The sequence below is a fragment of the Plecotus auritus genome (assembly GCF_963455305.1).
Source record: "Plecotus auritus genome assembly, chromosome: X".
NCBI lineage: Eukaryota > Metazoa > Chordata > Mammalia > Chiroptera > Vespertilionidae > Plecotus > Plecotus auritus.
In genome coordinates this window covers 123,699,736-123,726,434 of record NC_137784.1, presented here as the reverse complement: position 1 = coordinate 123,726,434, position 26,699 = coordinate 123,699,736, and the positions used below count along the sequence as shown (strand labels likewise).

Genomic DNA, 26,699 nt, shown 5'->3' with positions numbered 1-26,699 from the left:
GAGTTTCAGCCAACAAATTTACAGCTCTGACAGACAGCTGCCCTGCAGTACTGATATGTATCCCACCAAACAACCTAATGTAGAAGTACAAACACTTCATGGTCTCAAGCTGCTGAGAGGTAAATCTTTTTCTTTAGCACAGACATTGAAAGTTTCATATAAACTATTTTAAAAGGCAACACTTTGAAATAATGATTATTCATCCTTTTGAAATTTGTTGCATGTTGGCATTTATTGCTAGAACAGTGCTACCAACACAGGCAATGGGAATATGGCATATTCCTTGATAGAAATCTGTGATGTACCAGCATCATGGAATGTGACCATAAACTCACGTATGCCATTTAGCCTCAAATAAATGCATTTAAACAGAGAATAACATGAAATTGGTGTGAATTTCCATTTCTGACAGCTCACATTTATTAAACTGTGGTTCATCAAAGATAATCTGATACTTAAAATTAACCTTTTTTTTTAAATTAGCTGAGTGACCCCCCTAATTTTCTGACCCAAGCAGAAATCTGTTTGTTTTTTTTTTTTTCAATAATGCTAAAATGAGCCACTATAATCTTGCTACACATACCATTGAAGAAGCTGGATTCTGACTCACTGACAAGTTTTCCAAAATCAATTTTACTTCATTTTAATAAAATGGCTTGCTTGTCATCATTCTTCTTAAGAAATGTCAGCTCTGCATTAATGAATATTTGCTTTAAATTTCTAAGAATTTACATTATAATAAGAAACCCAAAATCCTTCATAGAATAAACAAAATGAAAAGAAAACCTACTGAATGGGAGAACATATTCACCAATGCTACATCTGATAAGGGGTAAATATCCAAAATTTATAAAGAATTCAGACAACTTAGCACCAGAAAAAGAAACAATCCAATTAAAAAGTAGGCAGAAGTCTGCATAGACACTTCTCCAAGGAAGATATACAGATGACCAATAGACATATGAAAATTCCTCAACTTCACTAATCATCAGAGAAAAGCAAATTAAGACAATAATTATATACTTCATTAGCTATCATCAATAAATCAATAAATAACAAGTGTGGGCAAGGATGTGGAGAAAAGGGAACTCTAATGCACTATTGGTAGGAATGCAAATTGGTGCAGCCACTATGGAAAACAGTATGGAGGTTACTCAAAAAATTAAAAATGAAATTGCCTTATGTCCCAGTAATTCCATTTCTGGATATATATCTGAAGAAATTCAAAACACTAATTCAAAAGAATATGTGAACCCCTATGTTCATTGAAGTATTATTTACAATAGTGAAGCTATGGAAGCAACTCAAGTGCCCATCAGTAGATGATTGTGATAATGAAGATGTGGATAATGTAAGATATGTTATCATATATATATATATATATATATATATATATATATATATATATATGCAATAGATTACTCAGCTATAAAAGATGAATTCTGACCATTTGCAACAACATGGATGAACCTAGAGGGTATTATTCTACGTGAAATAAGTCAGACAGAAAAAGACAAATGCAATATGATTTCACTTATATGTTGAATCTAAAGAACAATATAGGGTGGGGGCAAGCTAGAAGAGGTCATTGGGGGGAAAAGGGGAACATATGTAATACTTTCAACAATAAAGATTAAAACATAAAGAAAGAACAATATGAATGAACAAACAAAATAGAAACAGACTCATAGAGGCAGAGAACAGACTGACAGCTGTCAGAGGAGAAGGGGTTGAGGGGCTGGGTGAAAAAGGTGAAGGGATTAACCAGTGTAAATGGGTAGTTGCAGAACAGTCACAGAAATATAGATTATAGCATTGGGAATACAGTCAATAATACTGTGATAACTATGAATGAATGGGGCCAGATGGGTACTTGAAACATTGGGGGAAACCACTCTATAAAGTACACGATTTCCTAAGTACTTTGCTGGACATCTGAAACTAACACAGAACAATATTGAATTAAATGGTAATTGAAAAAAAAAAAAGAAATGCTAATATCAGGAGGGGTGGGGTGCCCCTCCTTTCACCACTCCACAGCTCCTCCCCGCTCCTGGCAGCTTCCCCCTCCTCCCCCCACCCCCTCACTCCCACCCACCCCACCCGCAAGGGAAACTGGGAAACTGGGGTCACTGTCCCCTTATGTCCGCCATATTGGATTCCAACTCTGGTCGACGAAGCCGTGGCGGACTTGCAGTTCTTCGCACCTAGAGCCATCCCAGCAGCTCCCATCAACCAGGTCTTCCCCGCCCTCACAAGGTGACAAGGTACCCACGTACAGTGCCCTAGCCCTTGGCCAGGCTAAGCAGAGCGACCTACGGCACCCTCAACCTCCCTGCCCTTAGCCACCGCGGCACCCTCAACCTCCCTGCCCTTAGCCACTGCCCGCGCCCTGTGCCCACTGCTGCTCCGGCCGCCAACTGCCCTCTAGCCATGAGCCGGGCCAGTGCCAAACGAGGGGCCAAGCGCCGTAAGAACAAGCGGGGCGGTGGAAGCGGGGACCACAGGGCCGTAAGCAGTGCCATGCTGGGCAGCTCCCAGGCCACTGACATTGGGGTCCCGGGCGCCACAATGGCGGCAAACAGATCACTCAGCGCGAGCGAGTGTGTGGGCAGAACAGCTTCCGGAGGCTACTTGGAGACTTCTTTAAACTTTGGGGAGACTCAAAGAACTCCACTCTCCCCCACTGTTGATTACTGTGTTCTGTGCAGAATCGAGCGAAAAGATTCTTCTTCCCTAGAGAGTGGGATTGAGGCTGCGAGAAAATTGGGCCTTTTTGTGGCTCCCGTGGGTAGCGGTGTGCCATACCAGACTCTGTGGGTGTGTCTACACTGCCAGTGGACCTTAGAGAAGTTGAGGACTTATGGCGGCTTGGACCAGTCAGCACCGGGCCAAGACGTCCCTGTCCAAGGCCCTCTTAGTGAGTCCCCAGAAGAGGCAGGCGGCGGGAGGTTGCCCCGACCCTTAGAGACCCCACGTTCCCTTGAGGTCTGCAAGGAGCCCAGAGAAATCTCCCCAGAGACAGACCCCGAGTCGCAGCAGCTGCAGAACTACTGGGCTGAAGTGCGCTACCTTGTTCGCTGCATATACCGCCAGGCAGGGACCACAGTGGTGCCCGACAAGGAGTGGATGAAGGAGCTTGTGGATAGACTCTGTAAGTCAGACCCCTCCCAGCTATACCAGCGGTTGGATCAACAAGCACGAGATTACCTGCTGGAGATGAAGATCAGCCTCCTGCAACGGCTGTCAGCCACATCCAGAGCGCCTTCCTGCCTGCAGAGTCCTCTACAGGCCTACCGGTTCATCTCCCTGCTCCTCAAGGAGTATGGCACCTTCTGCCAGGCAGCACGCACCATCAGCACCTTCCTCGTCACTCTAGAAAATAAACACTTGAATGTGTTCCAGGTGACATGGGAACTGCATAATAAGCACCTGTTTGAAAATCTGGTTTTTTCAGAGCCCCTTCTCCAGAGCAACTTGCCAGCACTGATGTCACAAATCAGGCTGGGAACTAAAATGCAAGACACCTGCAGCAGGGACTTATACATCACCTTGCTGCAACAGTACCAGCACTTGGAGGAGGAGCTGCACAGTGTTGCCAAGGAGTGGTTGGAGTGCCAGAAGAGGGTCAGTGTTTACATCAAGGAGAAGGTGAGAATGAAAGCCAAGCTAGCAAAAGACTTCAAGCATTTTAAACAAAGGCAATTCCATGAAAAGCAGTTAACCCGTAGGAGAGCGGGCGCTGGTGAGAACTTGAGCGATGCCATGAGGCATGTGCTGTCATCACCTGATCGCCGCTATGACTCCAGCCACTCACACATCCTTATTAGTAGCATCATGGGCCCTCCCACCCCCAGCAACACCCACGTCCGCCCGCCACCACACCAAATGGGTTCTTCTGCTCCTGACCGTCTCTCTGAGAGTCACCTGCCCAGCATGTCATTAGCAAGCTTGGGGTCAGGTTCCAGCTCTCCCATTCCAATCCAGCAGCATCCCAGACTCATCCACACAGACAATGTATCTACACCACCTTTTTGCAGTGATGATGATGTGGCTTCATTGTCAGCTAAATTTGCTGATATTTATCCATTGGATAACAACAATACTGAGGTAGTGAACAAGAGGTCTGATGCCCGGGGGGACCCTGCCGGCCTCTTCCTCAGCAGCTCGATCCTAACTGTGCCAGCCTGTTACAGCCCCCGCTACGAAGGGCAGGGTAGCAAGAAAGGTGGCTATGACCCACAGCAGGAAGGCAGGGAAAAGAGTGCAGACAAAGACAGCTGCTCTGAGCACAGCTCCAACACCAGCACCAGCAGCTGCGCCTGCACCTGCACCTATGCTGGCCAGAAGGAGGGCAAGTATTGTGACTACTGCTGTGAATTCTTCAGGCACAACTGGTCTTCAGCTGCACCAAGAGGTAGAAATTATGAAGGCATGAGGGAAAAGCTTCGTTTCCGGCTGGCAAAGAGAAAAGAAGAGCAATCGAAGAAAACAGATCAGCTCTCAGAACAGGAAACTGTGGTGGATCATCGCACAGTGGAGGACTTGCTGCAGTTCATAAACAGTTCAGATACCAAGCCTGTGAGCAGCACACGGGCAGCCAAGCGGGCAAGACATAAACAGAAAAAGCTGGAGGAGAAGTCTCGCCTTGAAGCAGAGGCCAAGGCCCGGGAACAAGAGCACCTCCAAGAGGAGCAGAGGCAACAGGAGCAGAAACAACAGGAGGAGATGAAGGAGCGGCTCCCAGAGGAGTTTCAGCAGCTTCAGAAGCTCCAAGTTGTGAAAAAGAAGGAGAAACCAAGAAAAGACTTTCCCAAGTTGGACATGCCTGGTGGAAATGTCAGGGCAGCAACAAAGTATGTGTCTGTCTCTGCACACTTACACAGTGGTTCCCTAGAGCAAACTGAAGAACCAAAAACCTCTTTTCACTCACCTTCCAGACACGCAGCCCACACAGGGTCAGGGGCTCATGGGGATTCCAAGTTCGTCCTGACAAAGGAGGTCAGTGGGAAGCAGCAGGAGCCCTTCTCTTTTCTCCTGGACACAACACATCACCACAAGGAGGGGACTGGCAAACAAAAGCCAAAACAGGCATGGAAGGCCAGCAGCGAGCCAAGGAGGAGGCCTGCGGAGTTCTCCAGAGCCTCAGAGGTCCAACCCAGACCCCAGACCCAGACTGAAGCAAAGGCTAAAGTGCTTGATCTTACTTCGATGTCAGAGCAGCAGAGAAAGGAGAGAAAAGTCAATAGAAACAGTAACAAGAAACAGCTGGACCAGGTCAAATCAGGAAAGGCAAGCTCAGGCCCCACTGAGCCCACCTGCCCTACTAAGCAGGTGCACCACAGCAAGCTGGTATTGGCAGACACCCCTCAGCCCAAGGGCAAGAGCAAGAAAAACAGGAAGAAAAAGGGAGATGGAGATGACAGCTCACTCGAAGATGTCTTTATGCCTAAAGACATCGACCTAGACAATGTGGAGATGGATGAGACAGAGAGGGAAGTGGAGTATTTCAAAAGATTCTGCTTGGATTCCACCAAACAAACCCGACAAAGACTGTCCATAGACTGGTCCAATTTTAGTTTGAAAAAACCACCTTTTCTGCCCACTGAATGAGGACCACCTGGAGAAGGACATGTGGTACATTGGCCTGGCCCCAGGGCTGCCGGGTGAGCCACCAGACTTGGGATATCCATACTGAGAACTTGTTACCCAACCCATGTTGTTAGCATGTAGTATGTGAGACTTTGATCATAGCTCTATGCCACCACTTCTTCTAGCACCTCAGCCTTGAAAGCCTGGGCCTTGGCCAGAGACTTTGCATCATTCAAATGCCTCTGTCACCTCTGCATCTTGCCCTGTCATGCCACATATCCCTGCCCAGCATCTCCATCACTCAGCTCCCAACCCACCCGAGGTGAGCAGGTGGGGCCGGTATTCTCTATTATCCACAATATACTATTAAGAGTGTATTTGTTGCACTGAGCCCCTGTGTCTGAGCCCCTGACTTATAGGTAGCCTGTAGAATGAGAACGTTCAAAAACAAAACCCACGCAGTACTCACACCATCAAGTCTGTTAGCAAGTATAGGGCTGTATTAACACCAATGTTACTTGTTAAGTGGTGTATCCAAGGTTTAAAGTTTGGTTCTAGGTCTTGTTAGAAATAGGATAGGACCAGGTTCTGTAGTTATAGTCTGAATAGTGAGTTTACATATAGTTTTATACCAACTATCTAAAACCTAATTGCAAATAGACAACTAGTCTACTTTTATGGGCTTGAATAGTTAAGTAATTTAAATTAGAGTTGGAATTTATGTCATTATTTAATCTAAATCTTAGTTTCCTAGAATAATAAAGTTTGATGTTCAGCAAAAAAATCCCAAAAACATAAAACAACACTTGATTTTTAAAAACATGTTTGTATTGATTTTAGAGAGTAAGGAAGAGGAGAGGGATAGAGAGGCAGAAACATCAAAAAGAAAGAAATACCTTCTGCAGGCCCCCTACTGGGGATCGAGCCCAAAACTTGAACATGTGCCCTGACAGGGTATTGAACTGGTAACCTCGTGGTTCATGGTTCCATGCTAAACCACTGAGCCTTGATTTTAAGCTATTTTCAAAAGAAACTTGAGTTCTCAATCTCAGTATTCCAGAACATTAAGTGACTATATAGATATTGGATATTGTGTTGTTCTTTATGAAATGATACATGTAAATGTTGGGGGCATCAGTTTTTTTAAAGGGGAATGCATAATATATGGTTAACTATGTATATTCATGCTAAGAATTATCTTGTGTTTTGGCTGTTTCCTGATTTATAAAATATATACATGTGCAGAAATGTATTAAAATGAAAGGAAGCATGCCTTTATCAAGAGGCTATTAAGACTGAACAGCAAGTATAATATTTCATCTGGATATCTTTTTATTGTTGTTAATGACACCTAAAAATGCCTATTTGGATTTTGACTAGGTGCTTATTTGTTTTTGGTATTTTATTTTATTTTTTTTGGTGGTGGAGTTTTTTGTTTGTTTAAGCATAGTTTATTAATTTTTTAGAGAGAAAGGAAGGGAGAAGGAGACCCAGAAACATATATGTGAGAGTGTAACATCGATTGGTTGCCCACTGCCAGGGATCAAGCCTGAAACCCGGGCATGTGCCCTGACAGGGAATCAAACCAGCAACCTTTTGGTGCACCAGACCACTCCCAATTGACTGAGCCACAGCATCCAAGGCCTGTTTGTTTGTTTGTTTTAACTGGGAGAAGTTCTCCTCTGAGTGGAACAGTTGCTACAGAATATCTTGTTTTCTTGTTTTCCTGTTGCATGAGAGACTTAAATATTTTTTTAGAGCAGTGGAGGTGCTGTTATAGTCCAGTGTTCTAGAATAGGCAATATCTAATGTTTAATTTTACTTTTCTAATTCTGTTAGCTATTACCAGAATTTTTAGTTTTTTAAGTAGTCTAATATTTTTATGTAAAGAGCATTCAATTTTGCTATGAATAAATTTTTGTAACCTAACAGAGAATCAATATTCTCTGTCAGTGCCAAGGGCTTCCTGTAGTTCTATTCAATTGTTACAATAAATATTTGTAGATAAGAGCTTTAAAAAAAAGTACTGCTAAAACTTCTCATTTAAAAGTGATTTTGTATTTCAGAACTGTTCTTTTCTCAGTAAGCATCCTACAGAGCTTAAATAGCATTAGCCAGGTTACCTTTTTCACAGTCAACTCATGGTATATTTGAGTAATATAAAAGTTTTAGACCAGCTCTGTACTCTGTTTTTCATGTGTGGGTGGTTTCAAGTCACTGCTCACAAAAATATCCTTAATAAGACCTATGGATAAGATTCATTTTTTTTGGCTTTGTTAAACCAGTCAAATTTTGTTTGTTCTGAGTGTGTTATAAAACAAAAATGCAGAAAAAATTACCTATATATGTTTTCTTTAGAAGGGATGAAAATACTGCTTAAAATAAGTCATACAGCATATAAAATTTGGAGTTACTGATTTTAAATTTCAAACACAAAATTATCTGTTAAGGTACTGCATAGTATTGTTTCCTTTCTTCAGCAGTAAGGTAACAACAAAAAAAGTTTTGTCTAAAGTTGATTTGCAAACGCAAATAAAAAAGCCTTCCATAAATATGTGTTCCTCTATTATTCTTAATTTGAGATTCCTTCTACCAAAAAGAGTGTCACAGTTATCTGTTATACCTATATCCTTTTAGAGATAGTCTACTGTTTAGAAGGACTATTTTTCTGTTTAGTGAAAATTTTATCTTTTTGTTTTTATTTTTAGAAAATAAATTTATATCCAAACAAAATGTGTATTTAGGATGATGTAATAAAATATATAAGGTTTGAGGCAAAGTTTGACAAGTGTCTTGTTCATGTTTTGAACATTCAGAAAGAAATAACACTGGGTCTAATGAAGCTAATAGAAAATGTAGAAGATTAGTTTTAAAACTGGTGAAAATCGTAAATTTGTACCACTTATGAATAAATTACCTCATAAGACTTTAAAACACCTATCATGCCAATTAAATCTTTTCCTTTAGGATTCTTCTTTAATTATTTAGATGCAAATTGGTACTATTTAAAATTGAGTTTTTGTTTTTTATTAATGTAACAAAGATCTTAAAAATAAAAAGGAATGACCATTTAAAGAGAAAGGTGCTTATTTTTTTTTGAACAGTTTATACAGCTTTCAATCATGGTTATGCATTTACTTAGATTCAGGGTGAGGGGTCAAATTCAGTTGAGCTTAGGTCATAGTCTCACAAGTTCACTTTGCTCAATCAGTATTCACTAGGTACTTATTATGTTCAAGGCATGGGACTAAGGCTAGAAGAGCATAAAAGTGAACAAATTAAACACTGCCCCTGCCACCAAGGACTTCACAGTCTAGTGCAGATAAGAATTAAATTTTTAGAAACCTATAACATAAGATGGGGAGTAAGTGCCAAAAAATTACAGAAAATGTAGAGTTGCAAATAGACATAAACCAAATTGTTTTTTCCACAACTGGTATGTTCTTTTGCCAAGTGAGGTTCATAGGTATCCTCTCCCACAACCTTACTGCAGAGTGGTATGTTACAATACAAGCAAAATTTAGTCTGCATTTTACCACATATACATTTTTAGCAGTAAATTCTCCAGTCATTCAGCCTATCTGTAAGCTATGCTATTTCTTTGGACATTCCACAAGCATCTTACAGGAGAGGTTCATTCACATCAGATGTTTTAAACCAGATGTGGCAAAATCTAGTGTAGAACTCGGCTATGCTTTTAGTAGTATCAGGCAGTAGAATCCCATGAAAATAGGATCGAATTCTCAGTGGAGGGAGCCACTGCAAAAAAATGTAAATTACTGGTCCTACTTTTTTCTTTTATTTTATTTATGCAAGGCAGCCAGGCCTGTAAATTATTTCCAGGCAATTCATGTAGTTGGAATGTTATTTATTTCCAGTTTTAAACTCATGTCTTAAATTTGTTGTGCTGATTAGTACACACTCTATTACAGATCTGACATGAAACATGTTGAAGGATTGTAGATGGGCACTGGAGTGTGAGCTTCTGATCTTAGTGTTTTCAATATAAAAACCCAGCCCTGGATTGCTTTAAAGCTTCAATTGTTAACTAATTTAACTAACTAGATTCAAACTAACAAATTACCTAATGGAGGAGATACCTAATTGATTAAATAATTATACACACAAGCATGTTTGTGTGTGTGTATATTTACATATATGTGTGTGTATATATATACATATATGTGTGTGTATATATATATACACACACACATATATACACACACACACATATGTGTGTGTATATATATATATATATATATATATATATATCACACTCTTTAAATACTATTCTAAGTATTTAAAATAATTACAAACAATATAATGAATAGTTTCTAAATAAGCAGTCTTATTCAAAAGTACCTTACTAATACTCATGTTTCATGAGCTTTTTAAAACTGATAAATTTTTTACTGATTTCAGAGAGGAAGGGAGAGGGAGAGAGAGACAGAAATATCAATGATGAGAGAGATAAACTTTGATAAACTGCCTCCTATACGCCCCACACTGGGGACTGAGCCCACAACACAAACTGTGACCTCCTGGTTCATAGGTCGCTGCTCAACCACTGAGCAACACCGGCTGGGCTAAAACTGATAACCTTTGATACCTTGTAACTATACTAAGGATGCTATTAACGTAAAAACATTCAAACCTGTAAAGAATTTTTGTGAGTTTATTTGAGCCAAATTGTCGACAATTGCTGGGGAGCAGAATCTCAACGTATTTGGGATAATGCTCCAGAGAATGGCAGTTTTTCACCTTGTTTTATGCATTACAATCAAAGGAGGAGATGTAAATGGGTTACATGAAATCCATTGGTGATAGGTTAGGGAGGTGGGAGAAAGCAAAGCTGGGGAAACCTCTGGGATTGGATAAAAAGTAAAATGATAGACACACACTTCTTTTACTTAGATGAGTGCAGGAAAGTTAACCGTCAACATTTAACTCAATAATAATGAGGGGATTTGTGGTCTCTGCAGAGTGGTGCCTGTGCTTTGAGGGGTCCAGAAAAAGGGAAATTACTTTGACATTCCAATGATATGTTATTGTAAATGCAAAAAGACCATAGGCTCAGTTAAGGTAAAGATTCACCTTTGTCAGGGAAGATACTGGCCTAGGATGTGATTACCCACCATAAACTGCTTTTAGTTAGAGTTTTAACTCCAGACCATCCTTTGTTGTTACTTTAGGTCTTTGCACTTGCAAAACTGTCAAACAGGCCTTCTCTGAGCTAGTCAGGTTAGCATGTGGCCTTTTTTCATCCACAATGCTGTCATTTTATTAAACACACTAGAGTCCCAGTGCATGAAAATTCGTGCACTCGGGGCTCCCTCAGCCCAGCCTGTGCCCTCTCACAGTCCAGGAGCCTTCAGGGGATGTCTGACTGATGGCTTAGGCCCGCTCCCTGCAGTTGGACATCCTTAGCACTGCTGCAGAGGTGGGGAGAGGCTCCTGCCACCACCGCTGCGCTCGCCAGCCATCAGCCCAGCTTGTGGCTGAGCAGCACTTTCCCTGTGGGAGGACACTGACCACCAGGGGGAAGCTTCAGCCCCACCTTCCATCATCCTGCAGCTGCCACCAGTGTCCTCCCTCTGCAGGAGGTGACCGGTGGGCCAATTGGGGGATGCTACAGGCCAGCGAGCGGCCGGACCTGCCCCCATGTCACCCCTCCGCTGCCACTGGTTGTCACCACCCCCCAATCACCATCCCCTCCCTCGGCCCGCTGGCACCCACCTTGGCTGGCCTGGCACTGCCTGCTTACCAGCCCCGCCCCCCGCTGACCTGTCGTTCCGCTGTTTGGTCGATTTGCATATTAGGCTTTTATTATAAAGGATTTGGAGTGACATTTCTAGCTGCTTTCAAAGCTAGGTTTCAAATGATGAAATTCATCACTGTCTTTATAACTGAATAACAAGTTTACCCTAAAATCATATAGTCACCCCCTTTTTACCATATCTGGTTCAAATATCTATTTTGCTTCTAGGAAGCCAAATATACAATTTATTATTTATTTATTTTAATATATTTTATTGATTTTTTACAAAGAGGAATGGAGAAGGATAGAGAGTTAGAAACATCGATGAGAGAGACACATTGATCAGCAGCCTCCTGCACACCTCCTACTGGGGATGTGCCTGCAACCACCGTACATGCCCTTGACCCGAATTGAACCTGGGACCCTTCAGTCCACAGGCCGACGCTCTAGCCACTGAGCCAAACCGGTTAAGGCCAAATATACAATTTAAGGATAAAGATTTGTCACTATGAACTTCTGATTCAACATGGTGGGTTGACCACATGTTTTTAAATCTATACTACCTTACAGAAGCTATTAAAATTCTACTTAATAAATATTTATAGTTCTTATATGAGCCAATGATGGATTTAGGAAGTGAACAAAACAAAATTAAAGGAACAGGCAAAATTACTTACCATCATAATGTTTCCTTTCTCATGTTTTTTCAAAAAGTAAAAACCCAAGCAGTCCTCCCCTGAACTCCTGACTCATACATATCTAAGTGCCTGTTTGACTTATCTAATTGTTGCATTATAGACAAATATAAATTAGCATTTCCAAAGCAAAATCTAATCTTTCCCCTCCCCACTCACCCAATGTGTTCCATTTGAAATCACTATTTCAATAAAAAAAAAATTATATCCACTACGTGCTAGGGAAAAAATCCTTGAGTCACCATTGTCATATCATTGTAATTCCTGCTTCCAATCCACCAGCAAACACTGGATTCTGTCTCCAAAATATACCTAGAGCCCACCATTTTTCACACCCTCTGGTGCTACCCTGTTGGTCCAAATCACCATCATCTCACATTTGAATTATTATATGGTCTCTTGCTTCTTCCTTCCATCAACTATTTTCAGCACAGAAGCCAGAGAGATCCTGGTAGAAGGACAGCAAGATGGCAGAATGGGAAGTCCCAGACCCTCTGTGGAGACACTAATTTAGCAACAATGTGTGAACCAATTTCCTTTGTGAGAAATCTAGGAACCATTTAAGTGGTTCTTATACCCAAGGCAAATACAAAACCAGCGCCATCAAAGCCAGTAGGAAAACTCCTGACACTCCCTCTCAATAGTCCCCAACCCGGCACAGTGCTACATAATTGGGATGAAACTCCCAACTCCTGGTTCTCCTTGGGGAGGAAAGGCAAGATTGGATCTTAGTCCAACTTTCTGACTTTTCATGGGGACTGCCTGATGGACTGGCTTCTGTATTGCCTGTTTCAGAGTGCTGATGTGATATGGCATACTCTAGATGTCTGGAGGCCCCTGTGCAGTGTACTGCTGCTCCAAAGGACCTATGGTATGACTGATAGAGCCCATATAGCTTAGCAGCCTCTCTTTCAAGGGGAAAGAGAAGAGTCGAATTTGCAACCAATATGCCAGCTTTTCTGGGGGCTTTTGGTTTCTGACTCACCTGTCTTGAAGTGCCGATGGGACCTGGCATACTCTAGATGCCTAGACACCTCTGAGAACAATATAGAGCTGAGTGGATTGTTATTGTTCTATGGGACCCGTGGTATAGCAGACAGAAGCCAAGAGATACATTCAACCAAGTACCTTAGATCCAAAACAATGATCTTTCAAAAATGAAGGGGGAAATAACATTTCCAAATAAATAAAAACTGAGATAATTTCTTGCTAGCAGATTGCCTTACAAAAAATACAAAATTTTTTCAGGCTGAAAGCAAGTGACACCAAACAAAAATTTGAATCCACACAAAATATCAAAGAGAACTTGTGAAGGCAATTGTATACTTATAAAAAAAACAATATAAATACATATTTGTTTTCATTCTGTTAAACGATTTTTAAAGTTCTATAAATAATATGTATTTGACTGTATTGTTGGACCTATAACATATATAAAAGTAATATATTTGACAACAATAGCACAAAGGAGGTAGTAAATGCAAAGTTGTATTTGAGTAAGAAATTGAGACCAAATGAGAACTCAGATCCACAGGAATAAATGAAAAGAACAAAAAATGGTAAATAAGATTAATATAATGTACTCTATAAATATATTCTTACTCTTTTCTTCTCTCAGTTTCTTTATGCTACATAAAATTTTATAAAGTAACTAGAAGCCTGGTGCATGAAATTCATGCATGGGGGGGGGTCCCCTCAGCCCAGCCTGCACCCTCTCCAATCCAGGACCCCTCGGGGGATGTCCTAAACCAGCAGTTGGACATCCCTATCACAATCCAGGACCACTGGCTCCTAACTGCTCACCTGCCTGCCTGCCTGATTGTCCCTAACTGGCCCCTCACTAGCCTGGTCATCCCTACTGCACCCCTGCTGGCCTGGTTGCCCCCAAATGCCCCCCTGCCTGCCTGGTCACCCCTCACTGCCCCCATATGCTGGCCTGGTTGCCCCTCATTGCCCCCCCGCCAGCCTGGTTGCCCCCAACTGCCCCTCCTTGTGGGCCTGGTTGCCCCATGCAGCCTGCTGTTCGATCATTTGGTCACCCCTCACCAACCCCCCTGCCGGCCTGGTCACCCCATGCAGCCTGTTCGATCATCCGTTCAGTTGCGATGGGCGCTTAGGCTTTCATATATAGATAGATAGATAGATAGATAGATAGATAGATAGATAGATAGATATAGATATAGATATAGATATAGATATAGATATAGATAGATAGATATAGATAGATATAGATAGATATATATAGATATATATAGATAATTAAAATAATGCATTCTTAGTATTGTATACATGTAGATCTATTAATAGCTATCATTAATAGTACAAAAAGGGGAGAAGAGAATAGAGCTATATAATTATATAGAGAATGGAGCTATAGAGTTATACCACTTTTCACTAGAATTAAGTCACCATAAATTTAAGTAGATTCTGAAGTGTTAAAATGTTTATAGTAAGCCCTAAGGCTAAGAAAACAGTAAACATATTGTGAAAAAAATCATTTAAGGAATTAAAATGTTACACTAGAAAACATTCACTTAATATAAAACGACCCTTAATATATTCAGAGATAAGAGAAGACATACCCTCCATAAAAAGGGGATATTTGGAGATTAATAAATAATTTTTAGAAATTTCTGGAATAAATTTAGGAATTTCAGAAAGAAAGAAGAAAAAAAAGGGAATTTCTAAAGTAAATAAATTCATAGAATTGAAGAGTATGGTGTTCCAGATTGAAAGAACAGAGCACAATGAAGAATGAAAAGAAGCTTATAGGAGAATTATAGATGCCCTTCATTCCTATAACTGGACTCAGGACTTGGAAGAAGTGAAAAAATAATGAAATTTCAGCTACCAGTGAGCCCCTGGGCCAGGTGTCTCTGTGCATAGCAAAAATCAATGAAAATATTTTTGGGGAGGAATAATTTGTATATGTAAAATTGCCATTCATGTCAACAATAATACTGATAGCTATTTTTATTTAAATATGGAGCTCAGTTACATTAGAATCTTCAAACCTCATAAAGGAACAAAGAACAAAACCTGGTTAGCAGAAGTTTTCCCATGACCCTTGTTAATCTATCCTATCCCTACTTCCCTAGTTAGATTTTGGAGTTATTGATATTCCCTTTCTTAAATCCTCCAGTATTTCCAAACTATATTTAAGTGGTGCCCAGCCTCTCAAATGAATGAAATTGTATTGGATATAAATCTCTTCACTTGGTATTCTCTCATTTTAACATGGTGTGTACACCTGTGACTTTTTAGCAATGCATCTGATTTTAGCTGGAAAGTAAGATCTGCACATCAGTCAGTGTGGCCACACATGTTTTATTATTTACTTTATGTTCTTGCAATCTTTAATTTTTAAGCCCCTCACAGTTGTTTTCCCTTCAGTTACCCTGTGCCATCCCAGGGCACATATTTCAATACCAGGCCAATAAAAGTATAAACTTGAACTAATAATGTTAAAGGAAAAAACATACCAGGGGTATAACTCCTCTTAAGAAGTTTTAGGTACTGCCCTGTCTGGGTGGCTCAGCTGCTTGGAATGTCTTCCCATGCACCAAAGGGTTGCAGTTTCGATTCTCAGTCAGGGCACATACCTAGGTTGTGGGTTCAATTCCTGGTCAGGGCAGGTATGGAAGGCAACCGATGGATGTTTTCTCTCTCACATCAATGTTTCTCTCTCTCTCCCTCTTCCTCTCTCTCTAAAGTCAATCAAAACAGCCCTGGCCCATGTTTCTGAGTGGTTAGAGTGTTAGCCTGTGCACTGAAGGGTCACGGGTTCCATTCTGGTCAAGAGCATGTTCCTCGATTGTGGGTTCCCTCCCTGGCCTGGCCTAGGCACATGTGGGAGGCAACCAATGTGTCTCTCTCTCACCAATCTGTCTTGCTCTCGTTCTCCTTCCTTCCCTCCCTTCCACTCTCTCTAAAAATCAATGGAAAAGCCCTAACAGGTTTGGCTCAGTGGATAGAGCGTCAGCCTGCCGATTGAAGGGTCCCAGGTTCAATTCTGGTCAAAGGCATGTACCTTGGTTGTGGGCACATCCCCAGTAGGGGGTGTGCAGGAGGCATCCAATCAATGATTCTCTCTCACTGATGTTTCTAACTCTCTATCCCTCTCCCTTCCTCTCTGTAAAGATCAATAAAATATATTTAAAAAAATAAAAATCAATGGATAAAAGTATTCTCAGGTGAGGATTAACAAAAAAAATAATAAAATAAAATAAATAAAATAAAACCAACAAAAACATGTCCTTGGGTGAGGATTTTAAAAAAATGTTTTAGGTACATTAAGATATTTTTAGAATAGATATTTTTTCACAAATTCTTTTTCTAAGATTTAAGAGTAAGTGGCTTCCTTTGGCTAAAAGCCATGTAATCAGGTTTACTACTCCTGGTACCCTGGAAAATATAAAATGGCACTCTGAGGTTTGCAATTTCTTTAGCCTGAATATGAAGGATGATTGTAATGTTAGTGTTTTACATAGTATGACTGAAATAATTTTTATTTGATTCATATTTAAAATGTAGCCATAATTTGACCACTTCTCATAACCTTATTGCTACTATCCTACCATACTGATCTGAGTCACTATCACTTCTCACCTGGATAACCTCTACAGCCACCCTGTTTCCATCCTTGTTCTTGTTTGTTCTGAGAAGAACAGTCACCTTGATCCTAAAAACCATATTTTTCTGTGCTCAGAAAGCTTTGATGGATTCTCATCTCATTCTGAGTAAAAGTCAACATTTGTTTGGTGGGCTATATGCTCCCAAGAAATTTCCTCCATTCCTTAACATCTGTGGTCTCATCCCCTACTGCTTTTCATCTACCTCACTCCAGTCATTCTGGCTTCTTTGAACACCCCATGCAAGCCCCTGCCTCAGGGCTTTTGCAATTGCTGATACCTCTGCCCAGGCACTCTTGCCTTGGGTATCTTCATGAATAACTCCCCGGTCTGCAGATCTTTGCAGATATTACAATTCTTAACCCTACCACCAGTCTTCCTTATCTTCTTTCCCTCCTTTCCTTACTTCATTTATTTCCGTAATTTTTTCACCAATTAACTTATTATATACTTTTCTTATTTATTTGTTTTTTGTCTAATTACGCCTCCCCCACCCCTTGCAAAGTAAGCCATGAGTGCAGGAATTTTTGTCTTTTTTTTTTTTTTCACTGTTTACCCCCAAAGCCTAGAATGGTGCCTGGTATGCACTCAACATTACTTGTTGAATGGCTGGACAATTGAATGTATAGATGAATGGTAACAGCAGATTCTTCCTTTCAAGATATGGACAATTGAATATTGTATACATGCCTCTAAATTGCTTTTCTAAAAACTGTTAAAAGTACTCATCAGGGGTATTGGTTACAATTCTGAGTTTTCTCTCTTCTGACCCTCAAAAATACTCCCATCTCAACTCCTTCTTTATATTTGAAAATAGATACAACATATGTCTATTGGAAAAGAATCTCCTCCTATTTTCCTCTGTGCTTCCCCACACCACTAAAGTCTTGCACCTGGGTAGGAAATAACCACAGTTATGTGAATCTCTATTTCTTTTGTATGTTTTAACCTTCACAAATAGAGTGTTAAATCAACTATTGCTTAGGGAGTAAATGAATATTTTTTGTAATAGAATTTCCTGAGAAATAGTGCAATTTAAATAGAAACAAGTATATTTGAACCAAAATTAGAAGTGTAAGAAAATGGTACAAACAATGATTGAAAGGAGTACTACTTCTTGACTGTAGTTTTTTTTTTTTTTTTTTATCATGTAGCAGAATTTTTTTGCATGTGTTCATTTAATTATAGTCTTTAATGGTATGCATAATATGGCATGCCCTTGGGATAGAAACGTTTTGTTTCTATTTGACCTCAAAAACTTTGTTTACTGTTGGCAAAATAAAATGAATCAAGAAGTACAGTTCAATGGAAATATGGGAATACTAGTAGAATACATCAGAATACCATTTTACACTTCACAAAACACATAGAAACAACAGATATCACTGAGGAATCAGCTAGTACAACTTCCTCATTTGAAAGTAGTTGAACTTGAGACCCAGAGATAAGGAAGTGTTTGGCCCAAAGTCTAGATTTTTCATGTATATTATCTCATTTGATGATCCAAATAACCTTATTAGGTATGCTGAACCTGTATCTTTATCCTTAATTTATAAACAAGGATTTTGAGGCTCAAGGAAAGAACATGATTTGTAAAAAGGTCATCAGTTTAAAGGAATGAACCCTTTCTATTTTTGACTCTCCCTTTAAGTGTTTCTTCATAACCTTGGCCAGGTCTCTTCCCCATTATTGGTTTCAGTTTCATCATTTGTAAACTAGAGAAGTAAAAATAAATGATGTTCTAATCTTCTTATGCTATAATTTTACAACTTTGTCACTGTAATACAATCAGATCTTGATTCCAATTCTGTCTGGCCTCAAACCCACCACAGTCCATGCTACCCTTTGCCTCTTTGTGCCTGGAACAGATGGATCCTTATTTTACTGGGAAAATAGATCTAAGTGAGGCACTGCTGATACTTGTACCTGAAGGCTCCTAACTTAAGCTTGAATTGGGATCCAACAAACTCTTTTTTGTTTTTAATGAAACCAAGCAATCATCTTCAAATATACTGCCCTTGACCCAGGTGTGATGAGTAGCTGATACAAAATCCCTCTTTGCAATGGAGTAGGTAAGCTTCTGCAAAAACAACATTTTCACTTTCTAACGAAGAAAGAGGCTGTTATTTCAGCTCCTTATCTGAAGAGACTTGCTCTGACTTCAGTTTGTCTACACAAGAAATGTCCCAAACTTGTAGAGAATTTTTATAAGAGTTTATTTGGGCCAAAATGACAACATGTGCAGGACAGCAAGATCTCACCTGCTCCTGAGAATAACAGTTTGGCAGCCTTTTTTATGCATTTGAAATTAAGGAGGGAAGGGAAGATTATATGAAGGTGGGAAAAAGCAAATCAGGGGTTACTTGACAGGATAGTAAAGGAGCTTATGAGTTCTCTTGAGGATGGTCACCTGTTAGAAGGAGGGATCTGCAAGAGGCATTTCAAAGAGGTATTAACCTAGATACACAGAAACAATGGACAGGGCTTTCTTAAAGCAAAGAGATAAGTAAACATAAAAGCTATATATCTGGGGTATGACTACTCACCAAGACAATGCCCAGGTAGTAATTTATGATCAGCTCACCCTGTGAGGTTACTTTCCACAGAACCCTCTTTTTTGTTTGCAACTAAAAAATTAGGATCAAAAGTAGAATATTTGGACATAAGTTACCAAAATTGTGCTTCTTACAGGATACATTTGTATCCAGTTATTTCTTTGGGCATTTCAACCCTGAGAAAATTTACACTTTGTCCAATAAATCTCTAGTCTAGAAGAATCTTTAATTTGCCCCTAGTGCTCCATCCTCATCTCTTTCTGCTGATATGTACAAGGTAAGCAGTCTGCCTAGATATCATCCAATCTGGTTAGTCCTCAATTATTCTGCAGTTTTTTTGTGTGTTTTTTGTTGTTTGTTTGTTTGTTTGTCTGTTTTTACCATCTAGAAGCTCTTGGTGTGGACTATGTAATATTGTTGGCTTTTATTTGCAACATATGCTTTTCTCTCTCCCAAACTAGATTGCCACTCCTCAGAAATACCCTCTTAGTTCTCTCCATGATAGCTAGTCCTCACACATGAATTTATTTATTCATCCACTTAGCATTTACTAAGCATTCATTGTAAACTAAGGCATTAAGCTAAAGGCTTATTTAATTCATATAACAATCCGTAGTCAGTATCATATCCCCATTATACATTTGAAAAACTGAGACTGTGTATAGCAGGAAAAATAATTTTACCTCTACCTTCTAGGTTCTTGGCTGAGACCCCTTATAATAAAAGACAGATTAATAGGGAAAAACACACACAGATGTTTAATAACATGGATATCTCCTGTAAACATAGGAGAGACTCAGGAAAACTGAGTAACTTCCTCCCATATAGCCCAAGCTCCCACCTTAAATACTATCACCAACTAATGGCAAAATAAAGACATTGAGCAGGGGAGACCCAGGTTTTCTGACAAAGTACAGCAAAGGAAGCAAGTTTGTTATGCAGTTTTAAGTCCATGCCTTCTCCATTGATAAGAGTTTCTCCAGACCTAGTCATCTTCCTTTTCCTTGTACAGAGAGGAAGACAACCTTACAAATGACATTTCTCCCATAAATGCAAATGTCTCTGACCAAAGGGTAACCAACTTTACTTGGTTTTCAGAGCTTCTCTAATGTCTGCTTTAAAATAATAATAATAATAATGATAATAATAAATCAGCCTAAAATAATCTTTATTCTAAAGAGGCATATTGTGAATAGAGCAGATTTTGTTCCCTTTCACTTCTTTAATACCCTTACATCTTATTTTACCCACATCTCCTTCACTTTTTTAGCTTTGGGTAATTCTTATCAGTGTTTTATATCAATTAGCATTTGATTCAGCTGCCTAACACACACAAAAATCCAAATTACTACTGACTTAAGCAAGAGGGAAGTTTATTTTTTCTTTCATCTAAAACAATTCCAAGACTAGGCCCACTTTTCTTTTCCACCAAAGATTGTGTTACCCTGGCTGGAGCTAAAATACTGAAGATGTCTCATGGAAGCAAAGCAGAGCAGACCAGTGTGGGCCAGAGCAGACTGACACAGAATGGAGCAGACCAGTGCTGGACAAAGCAGACCTGTGAAGAGCAGAACAGTGTTATCTAGCTGGAGAGGGCCCTTGCTGTCTGGCCCCATGGCCCCCTCACCCCAGGGCCACCTCATAGTCTTGCTGTTTTCACAGTTCATAGTCAATTCTTGTCACAATTGAGTTATTTTACACTGAATATATTAGTAGTTTCCTTCTTCACTGCACCACACATTGGGGATTCCTATTCTCAATGAATTGGCACCAGCAACCATTGGATGACAAAGTTTATGCTTTAAGCAAAAGAGAACCAGTAAGAGTCCAAGCAGATTTTCACTTTTAGTGCATAATATTAAAAAAATAATAATAATTCCAGGACCAGACATCTGGGGCTGGAACTACCATTCTAAAGGCACCAGGAATCTTTCCCTTTTTCTTTGTCATTCTCCCAAAGTGGTCTAAGGTAGCTGCTGAAGCTCTAGCCCATCCATCTGTGTTTCACTCATTAAAAGGAAGAAGGGAGCTTAGTCAATGAAGTCAGTTATCTTTAAGGAGACTTCCTGAATGTCCCACACACCACTTTCTTTTACATTACATTGGCCAAAACTTAGTCCTCTCACTTGTTCTCACTGCAAGGGAGGTTCAAAAATGCAGTCATTTAGTGAAGCACATTGACACACCCAACAAGTTTAGGGTTCTGTTACTAAGGAAGAAAAATAATGGATATTGACTTAGCAACTAGCCATGTTTACTACATTATTACTGAAGTAACTTGAGAAAGGTAAGAGGAGAATTAAAGGAAAAAAGATGTCCAAAGGAGAGCTAGGGTCTTGCCTTTCTCCAAAGTCCTTTTTCTATGTAAGTCTTATCACAGACCACCAGGTTTGTACACCTGTCTCTGAAAGTTTTTTAAAAATCTCATTTTGTTAGCAAATTATAGTGATTTCCACATTTGTGAGCATTTGACACTTGGGTAATAACCTGACATTTCTCTACCCTTGAATTAACTGATGACCTTAATGCATTTAAACATGAGTGAAAAATAGAGGATAGCTGAGTCTGTAGTTTGTGAGTTCCTTTGTTGAGTCATGGCTTTATAATTCAATCTGTTCCCTTTTGCCACTGCTCATTCTTATGATGTATAAATGAAAGGTGACTACTTACAAATGAAGGAAACAATGGTTCAAGCATAACTTATTCCAGAACATTTGAGCACTGCATTGCAGTGTTCCTTTTTCTTGGAAAGAGGTTATTTTACTTTACTGTTTATAACTAAGGCATTGTGCCATTTTTTTGTTGGAGATTTTAATCATATGCTGATGCGTAGATAGTTACCAAACTGCTAAGATATTAATGAAGAATCCATGTTGGAGTTTCAGAAAACTTGAAATTGTGTGATACAGAAGGGAAACTAGTTTCAAAGCCTACTCATATGTAGCTATATTCTTTTTTGTTAGTCAAGAAAGGATGCCTAAAGTACTCTAGTATCGTGCCCCTAAAAGAAACAGAGTAGCTACTGAGCTCTATATAAATGAGATTGACATTTGCTTTCAGATTTTGTATTTGAAATTGTCTTCCTATTTAGTTTGTTCTTTCTGTATTAGTAGGTATTATAAGGACAGGAAAAAGGCCTTTCTTTTTCTTTGTTGTGGCCTTCCACAATTTATGAGAAGCACCTGGTAATTAAACCCCAAGTCTGTTAGCTCCTCTGTTCAAACAGCCCCTCTGTTCAAACTGCAAGACAAAATAAGCTACTTACAAGGCTACATTCTTGCATTCCCCCTCCTCCCAGCTGTTTTCAGAACTCAGGGATAATTTGCACAAAGGAATCTCTAGTTAGTAGAAAGTTCTCTTCATCCCCTCCCCTTCAAACTCTTCATAACCTCTGCTCTAAGCATGCTTAATAGGCTTTGGAAAAATACTGATAAGACACCTCCCTAAGACATCTGCTGCCTGTCTCCTGTAAAGCAAACAAACTAACTTTTCTAGACAAACCCCCTGGTATCTGCTCAACTTCAGCCCCAAATCCTCCTCCCTTTCTTGTCACCTACCAACAGCAGCCATCACTCTTTAAACATGGAAGCCATTTTTTTGTTCCCTTCCCTGTATTAACTAGCAATACTTGGCCCTTTATCTTTGTGGAGAGTAAAGTAAACTTCCTCTCTGCATCTCTTCTTTTAGTTGTGAATTCTTTCACAGCCCACGTCACCAGCCAAACCTTAACCGATATGTTAAAATCATTGTTCTTTTCAAGAGTGGGGAAGATCATAGTTTTTATTGATGCTCTTCTTTAACTTAACACATCTTAAATTGAAAGAGTTCTTGAATCCTTATACCCACATCATCTTTTATATTTTAAAACTAAATACAGTTTGTTATTTGTTTTCAGAAATAGTCTAAAGTTGTACAGTGATTCTGGCAATTCAAAGACATTTCCTAAAATGCTTCTTCATTAAGGAAAATAACTATTATATGGATTCATTAAAAGTAAAGCCTAAGCATAACAGCAAAACTGAGCAAACTACAGTAGTATGCCCCTCAATAGCATAATTTTAAAAGAACTGAGTTGAATCTTTTGTATCCTATGAGCTCCTTATTTATTGGAGCCCTCTTCCTTTTAAGGAAGCAGAATTTTCACAGCTTGCCTTGCCCAACTGTGAATTCCTGCTTCAAAATATTGTTAATTCTCTCCAGAGGATATTTTTTCCATTGATTTTCAGAGAGACTGGAAAGAGTGAGGGAAGAGAGAAGAGAGAGAGAGAGAGAGAGAGAGAGAGAGAGAGAGAGAGAGAGAGAGAGAGATGTGAGAGAGACACATCAATTGGTTGCCTCCCTCATGTGTCCAACCAGGGCCCAGGGATTGAACCTGCAATCCAGGCCATGCCCTTGACCAGGAATCAAACCTGCAGTCCTTCGTTGTGTGGACCGATTCTCTAACCACTGAGCCATGTCAGCCAAAATAATGTTTTTGATGCAATTTTTCCCTTACATAAAGCATTTACTTGCTTTTACCAGGCTTTACTTTGGTGGCATACCACAGATTCTCAGATCTAGGATATTTACTATGAGGAAGCTGGACAGAGGATGGATACTAAACTGCTAGTGTTTAGTCATGCACTGAACTAGTCATACATATGGTTCTCCACCTACTATTCTCTGTTCATTGTTGTAGGTGTTGGCTCCTGGGATCTAATTAGTGCAATGATTTCTTCTGTAAGAGGTGTTAATCCCATGCATTGTATCTGGCAAAAGTAGAACTCCACAGCAGTATCTAAATTAAAAAATTTCTATTTCCTATTTAGATACAGCTGGAGGTCAAGATTTAATTGTATGAGGGCAGGTAAAGTCATAATTCCTCATTACTTACTTTGCTCCATGGTCTGTCTTTTAAACCCAAACCACTAATGCTACTTCTAGTTCTCAGGCTGGTATTCAGTCTTTAATGGGTGGTATCAGGACTGAGGAAATCATTGTGCTTTTCTCATTTGTGGTTCACTGAGAAATCCTCAGAGCCTCTGTTCACACAATTACTGACACTTCCAAAACACAGAGCAGGTTGACAAATAAATCTGCAGATAACATGGTATTTCTGAGTAGGTAAAATAATTTGAGATTGAACTTTCCAAAAGGATTTGTTACTAGAATAGGAATGTTTCCTCCAATTGCTTGTTGCCCATTTATTCATTCACTTATTTGTTCAACAACATTTATTGAATATCTATTACATACCAGGGACACAGCAGTGAGCAAGACAGCAAGGGCCTGGCATTTATAGAACTCATATTTCTGTGCAGGAGACACAATAAGCAAGGGAATTTCCGATGGTAATAAGTGCTATAAAGACAATAAAACATATAACAAATACTTAAATGGAAAAAAGTGTGACTTCTGACACTGGTTAAATGTACTCATCTGGGCCTTTTAGCACATCAAAGAGGTGTTGTCTTGTGTACGTTTCTAAATTTCCCTTGAAAAATGAGAAAGTAGATAGAGTCAATCATGATTCCAGTCTTAATGTATGCCCACCATTCCTATTGAAAAACAGAAGCCATCAGTTCAACAATGGGATTAAAATTAGTAGTGTCAGAGCAGACACAATCTATTAACTAGCTATTTAATAGTAGACATAGTGAAACAAAGATGCCTTTACCAAACAAGTAAGTCTGATCCTATGCTCTTGACCTAGAAAGCTGTTGTCAGTGACTGCCACAATTTTTTTTTTTAATGGGATTGCTATTGTTACAGAATTTGCCAGGTGACTGAAAAATACACAGGAGTACCTGGAGATACAGGAAAAACCCATTTATTTTCAGATGTTTCACACGTACTAGTACAGAGACTCAGGGGGTCAGTTCTCCAAATCCTGAGTAAGCCAATATGGAGGAAGCTTTCTCTTTATACCTTTTGATTTCTTTGTATCCCATATATGGATCAGACTTCAGGACCTTTTGACCTTTTGCAGGCTCTGCAAAAAGGCCCGTGTGTTGGGATGGGGGCTGTGAGACCACACCTAAAGGTCTGGCCTGGGGCCAGTGCTGATAATTCCCTCCAGGGGTTGTGTATTGTTCATAGTTTATGGCCTCTGAAAAATGTGAGTATTTAGGTAAACAGGTCTTGCAAGACCAGATAATTAAAGAAGGGGCAGTGACTAGACTATAGGCTATCAAGAATGTGCATTAGGTTACTGGCACAGATTCAGATTGCTAGCCTCTCCCCAAATGTCTTATTTTCCCCATCACCCCCCCTCCTTGATCCTCAAGCTGATTTTCAGCCTTGGGGATTCAATAGAAGACTCAAAGTTAGGGAGTAGGGTGTTCAGCAGCTCAAGTAATTTTTCATCTTCATTGACCAAGGGATTGTAATGGCAGTCCAGAGATCTGGTCTGGAGTAACATCTGGGACTTCAGGGCTTACTGATTCTCTCTATTAGCTGTTCTAAAACCTGTTGGCTTTCTTAGAGGAAGGGAGAGGGAGTCTACACAGGTTTCTTCATTTTCGGCTTTGGAGCAGTTGGAGTGGTGTGAAGCACATCTCAGGGTCCCATCTGTTTCTTCTACAGTTGGCCCATCATCCTTGCTCTGCTCATGTCTGTCTAACTGCTTAACACATCCCCTCAAGGATTCTGGCTTTGAATCCTTTCAGGGAAAATGGGCGTCGGTGAGCTCCCCTGAGTACTTCCATGCTGAGGAGGGATTAAGTATTCTTTCAGAGCCAAGAGATCCTTGCTCTCTGTCAGAGGGATGATGAGGCCTGGGTGCAGAAGGAGGTGGGCTTGTGACCTGGTGGAGACAAACTGTATTATAAAATTCTATCTTAAAAAAGAGTAATATGCAAATTAACCATCACTCACTACACCCACAAGCTACGCCCACCAGCCACACCCACCAGCCAATCAGGAGCAAATATGCAAATAAACCCAACCAAGATGACTATGGCCACAGAGAGCAGGAGGGAGGCTTGGGTTTCCCTGGCAATGGAGGAAGCCAAGCTTTCCGCCTGCCCTTGCCGGCCTACGCCTCCACTCAAGGCTACAAAGTTTCAATGATAGAAAATACATAAAACCAAACAGAAATGGCGGCAGCCACGGAGCTGGAAAGAGCAGGAGACTAGGGTTTCCCACGGCGATGGAGGAAGCCAAGCTTCTGCAGCCCTGGCCTGCCCAGGCCTCTGCTTAAGGCTACAAAGTTTCAATGATAGAAGATACATAAATTCCAACAGAAATGGCTGCCACCTTGCCTCCACTCCAGGCTACAAAGTTTCAATTGTAGAAGATAAATAAACCCCAGATACCAGGGCCTCCGCTTGGGTCACCAGGGGGCGTGGCCAGCCTGCAAACCACAACAGGCCCCTCGCCCAGGCCGCTCCACACCCCAAGCGAACCCCCACCCTGATCCGGGACACCCTTCAGGGCAAACCAGCTGGCCCCCACCTGTGCACCAGGCCTCTATCCTATCTAATAAAAG

The 26,699-nt window shown here is 40.2% G+C and overlaps 1 protein-coding gene across 1 annotated transcript; it reads left to right on the top strand.

Annotated features, from left to right (window-relative positions):
• Nucleotides 1-2,433: 2,433 nt before the first annotated feature.
• On the top strand, nucleotides 2,434-5,613 carry LOC308240266 (protein FAM193A-like; the record flags this gene model as incomplete). The annotated part of the gene is made up of 1 exon (XM_080653152.1): nucleotides 2,434-5,613. The coding sequence occupies one exon, from the start codon at nucleotides 2,434-2,436 to the stop codon at nucleotides 5,611-5,613; it is 3,180 nt and encodes a 1,059-aa protein (XP_080509278.1).
• Between the last annotated feature and the right edge of the window lie 21,086 nt (nucleotides 5,614-26,699).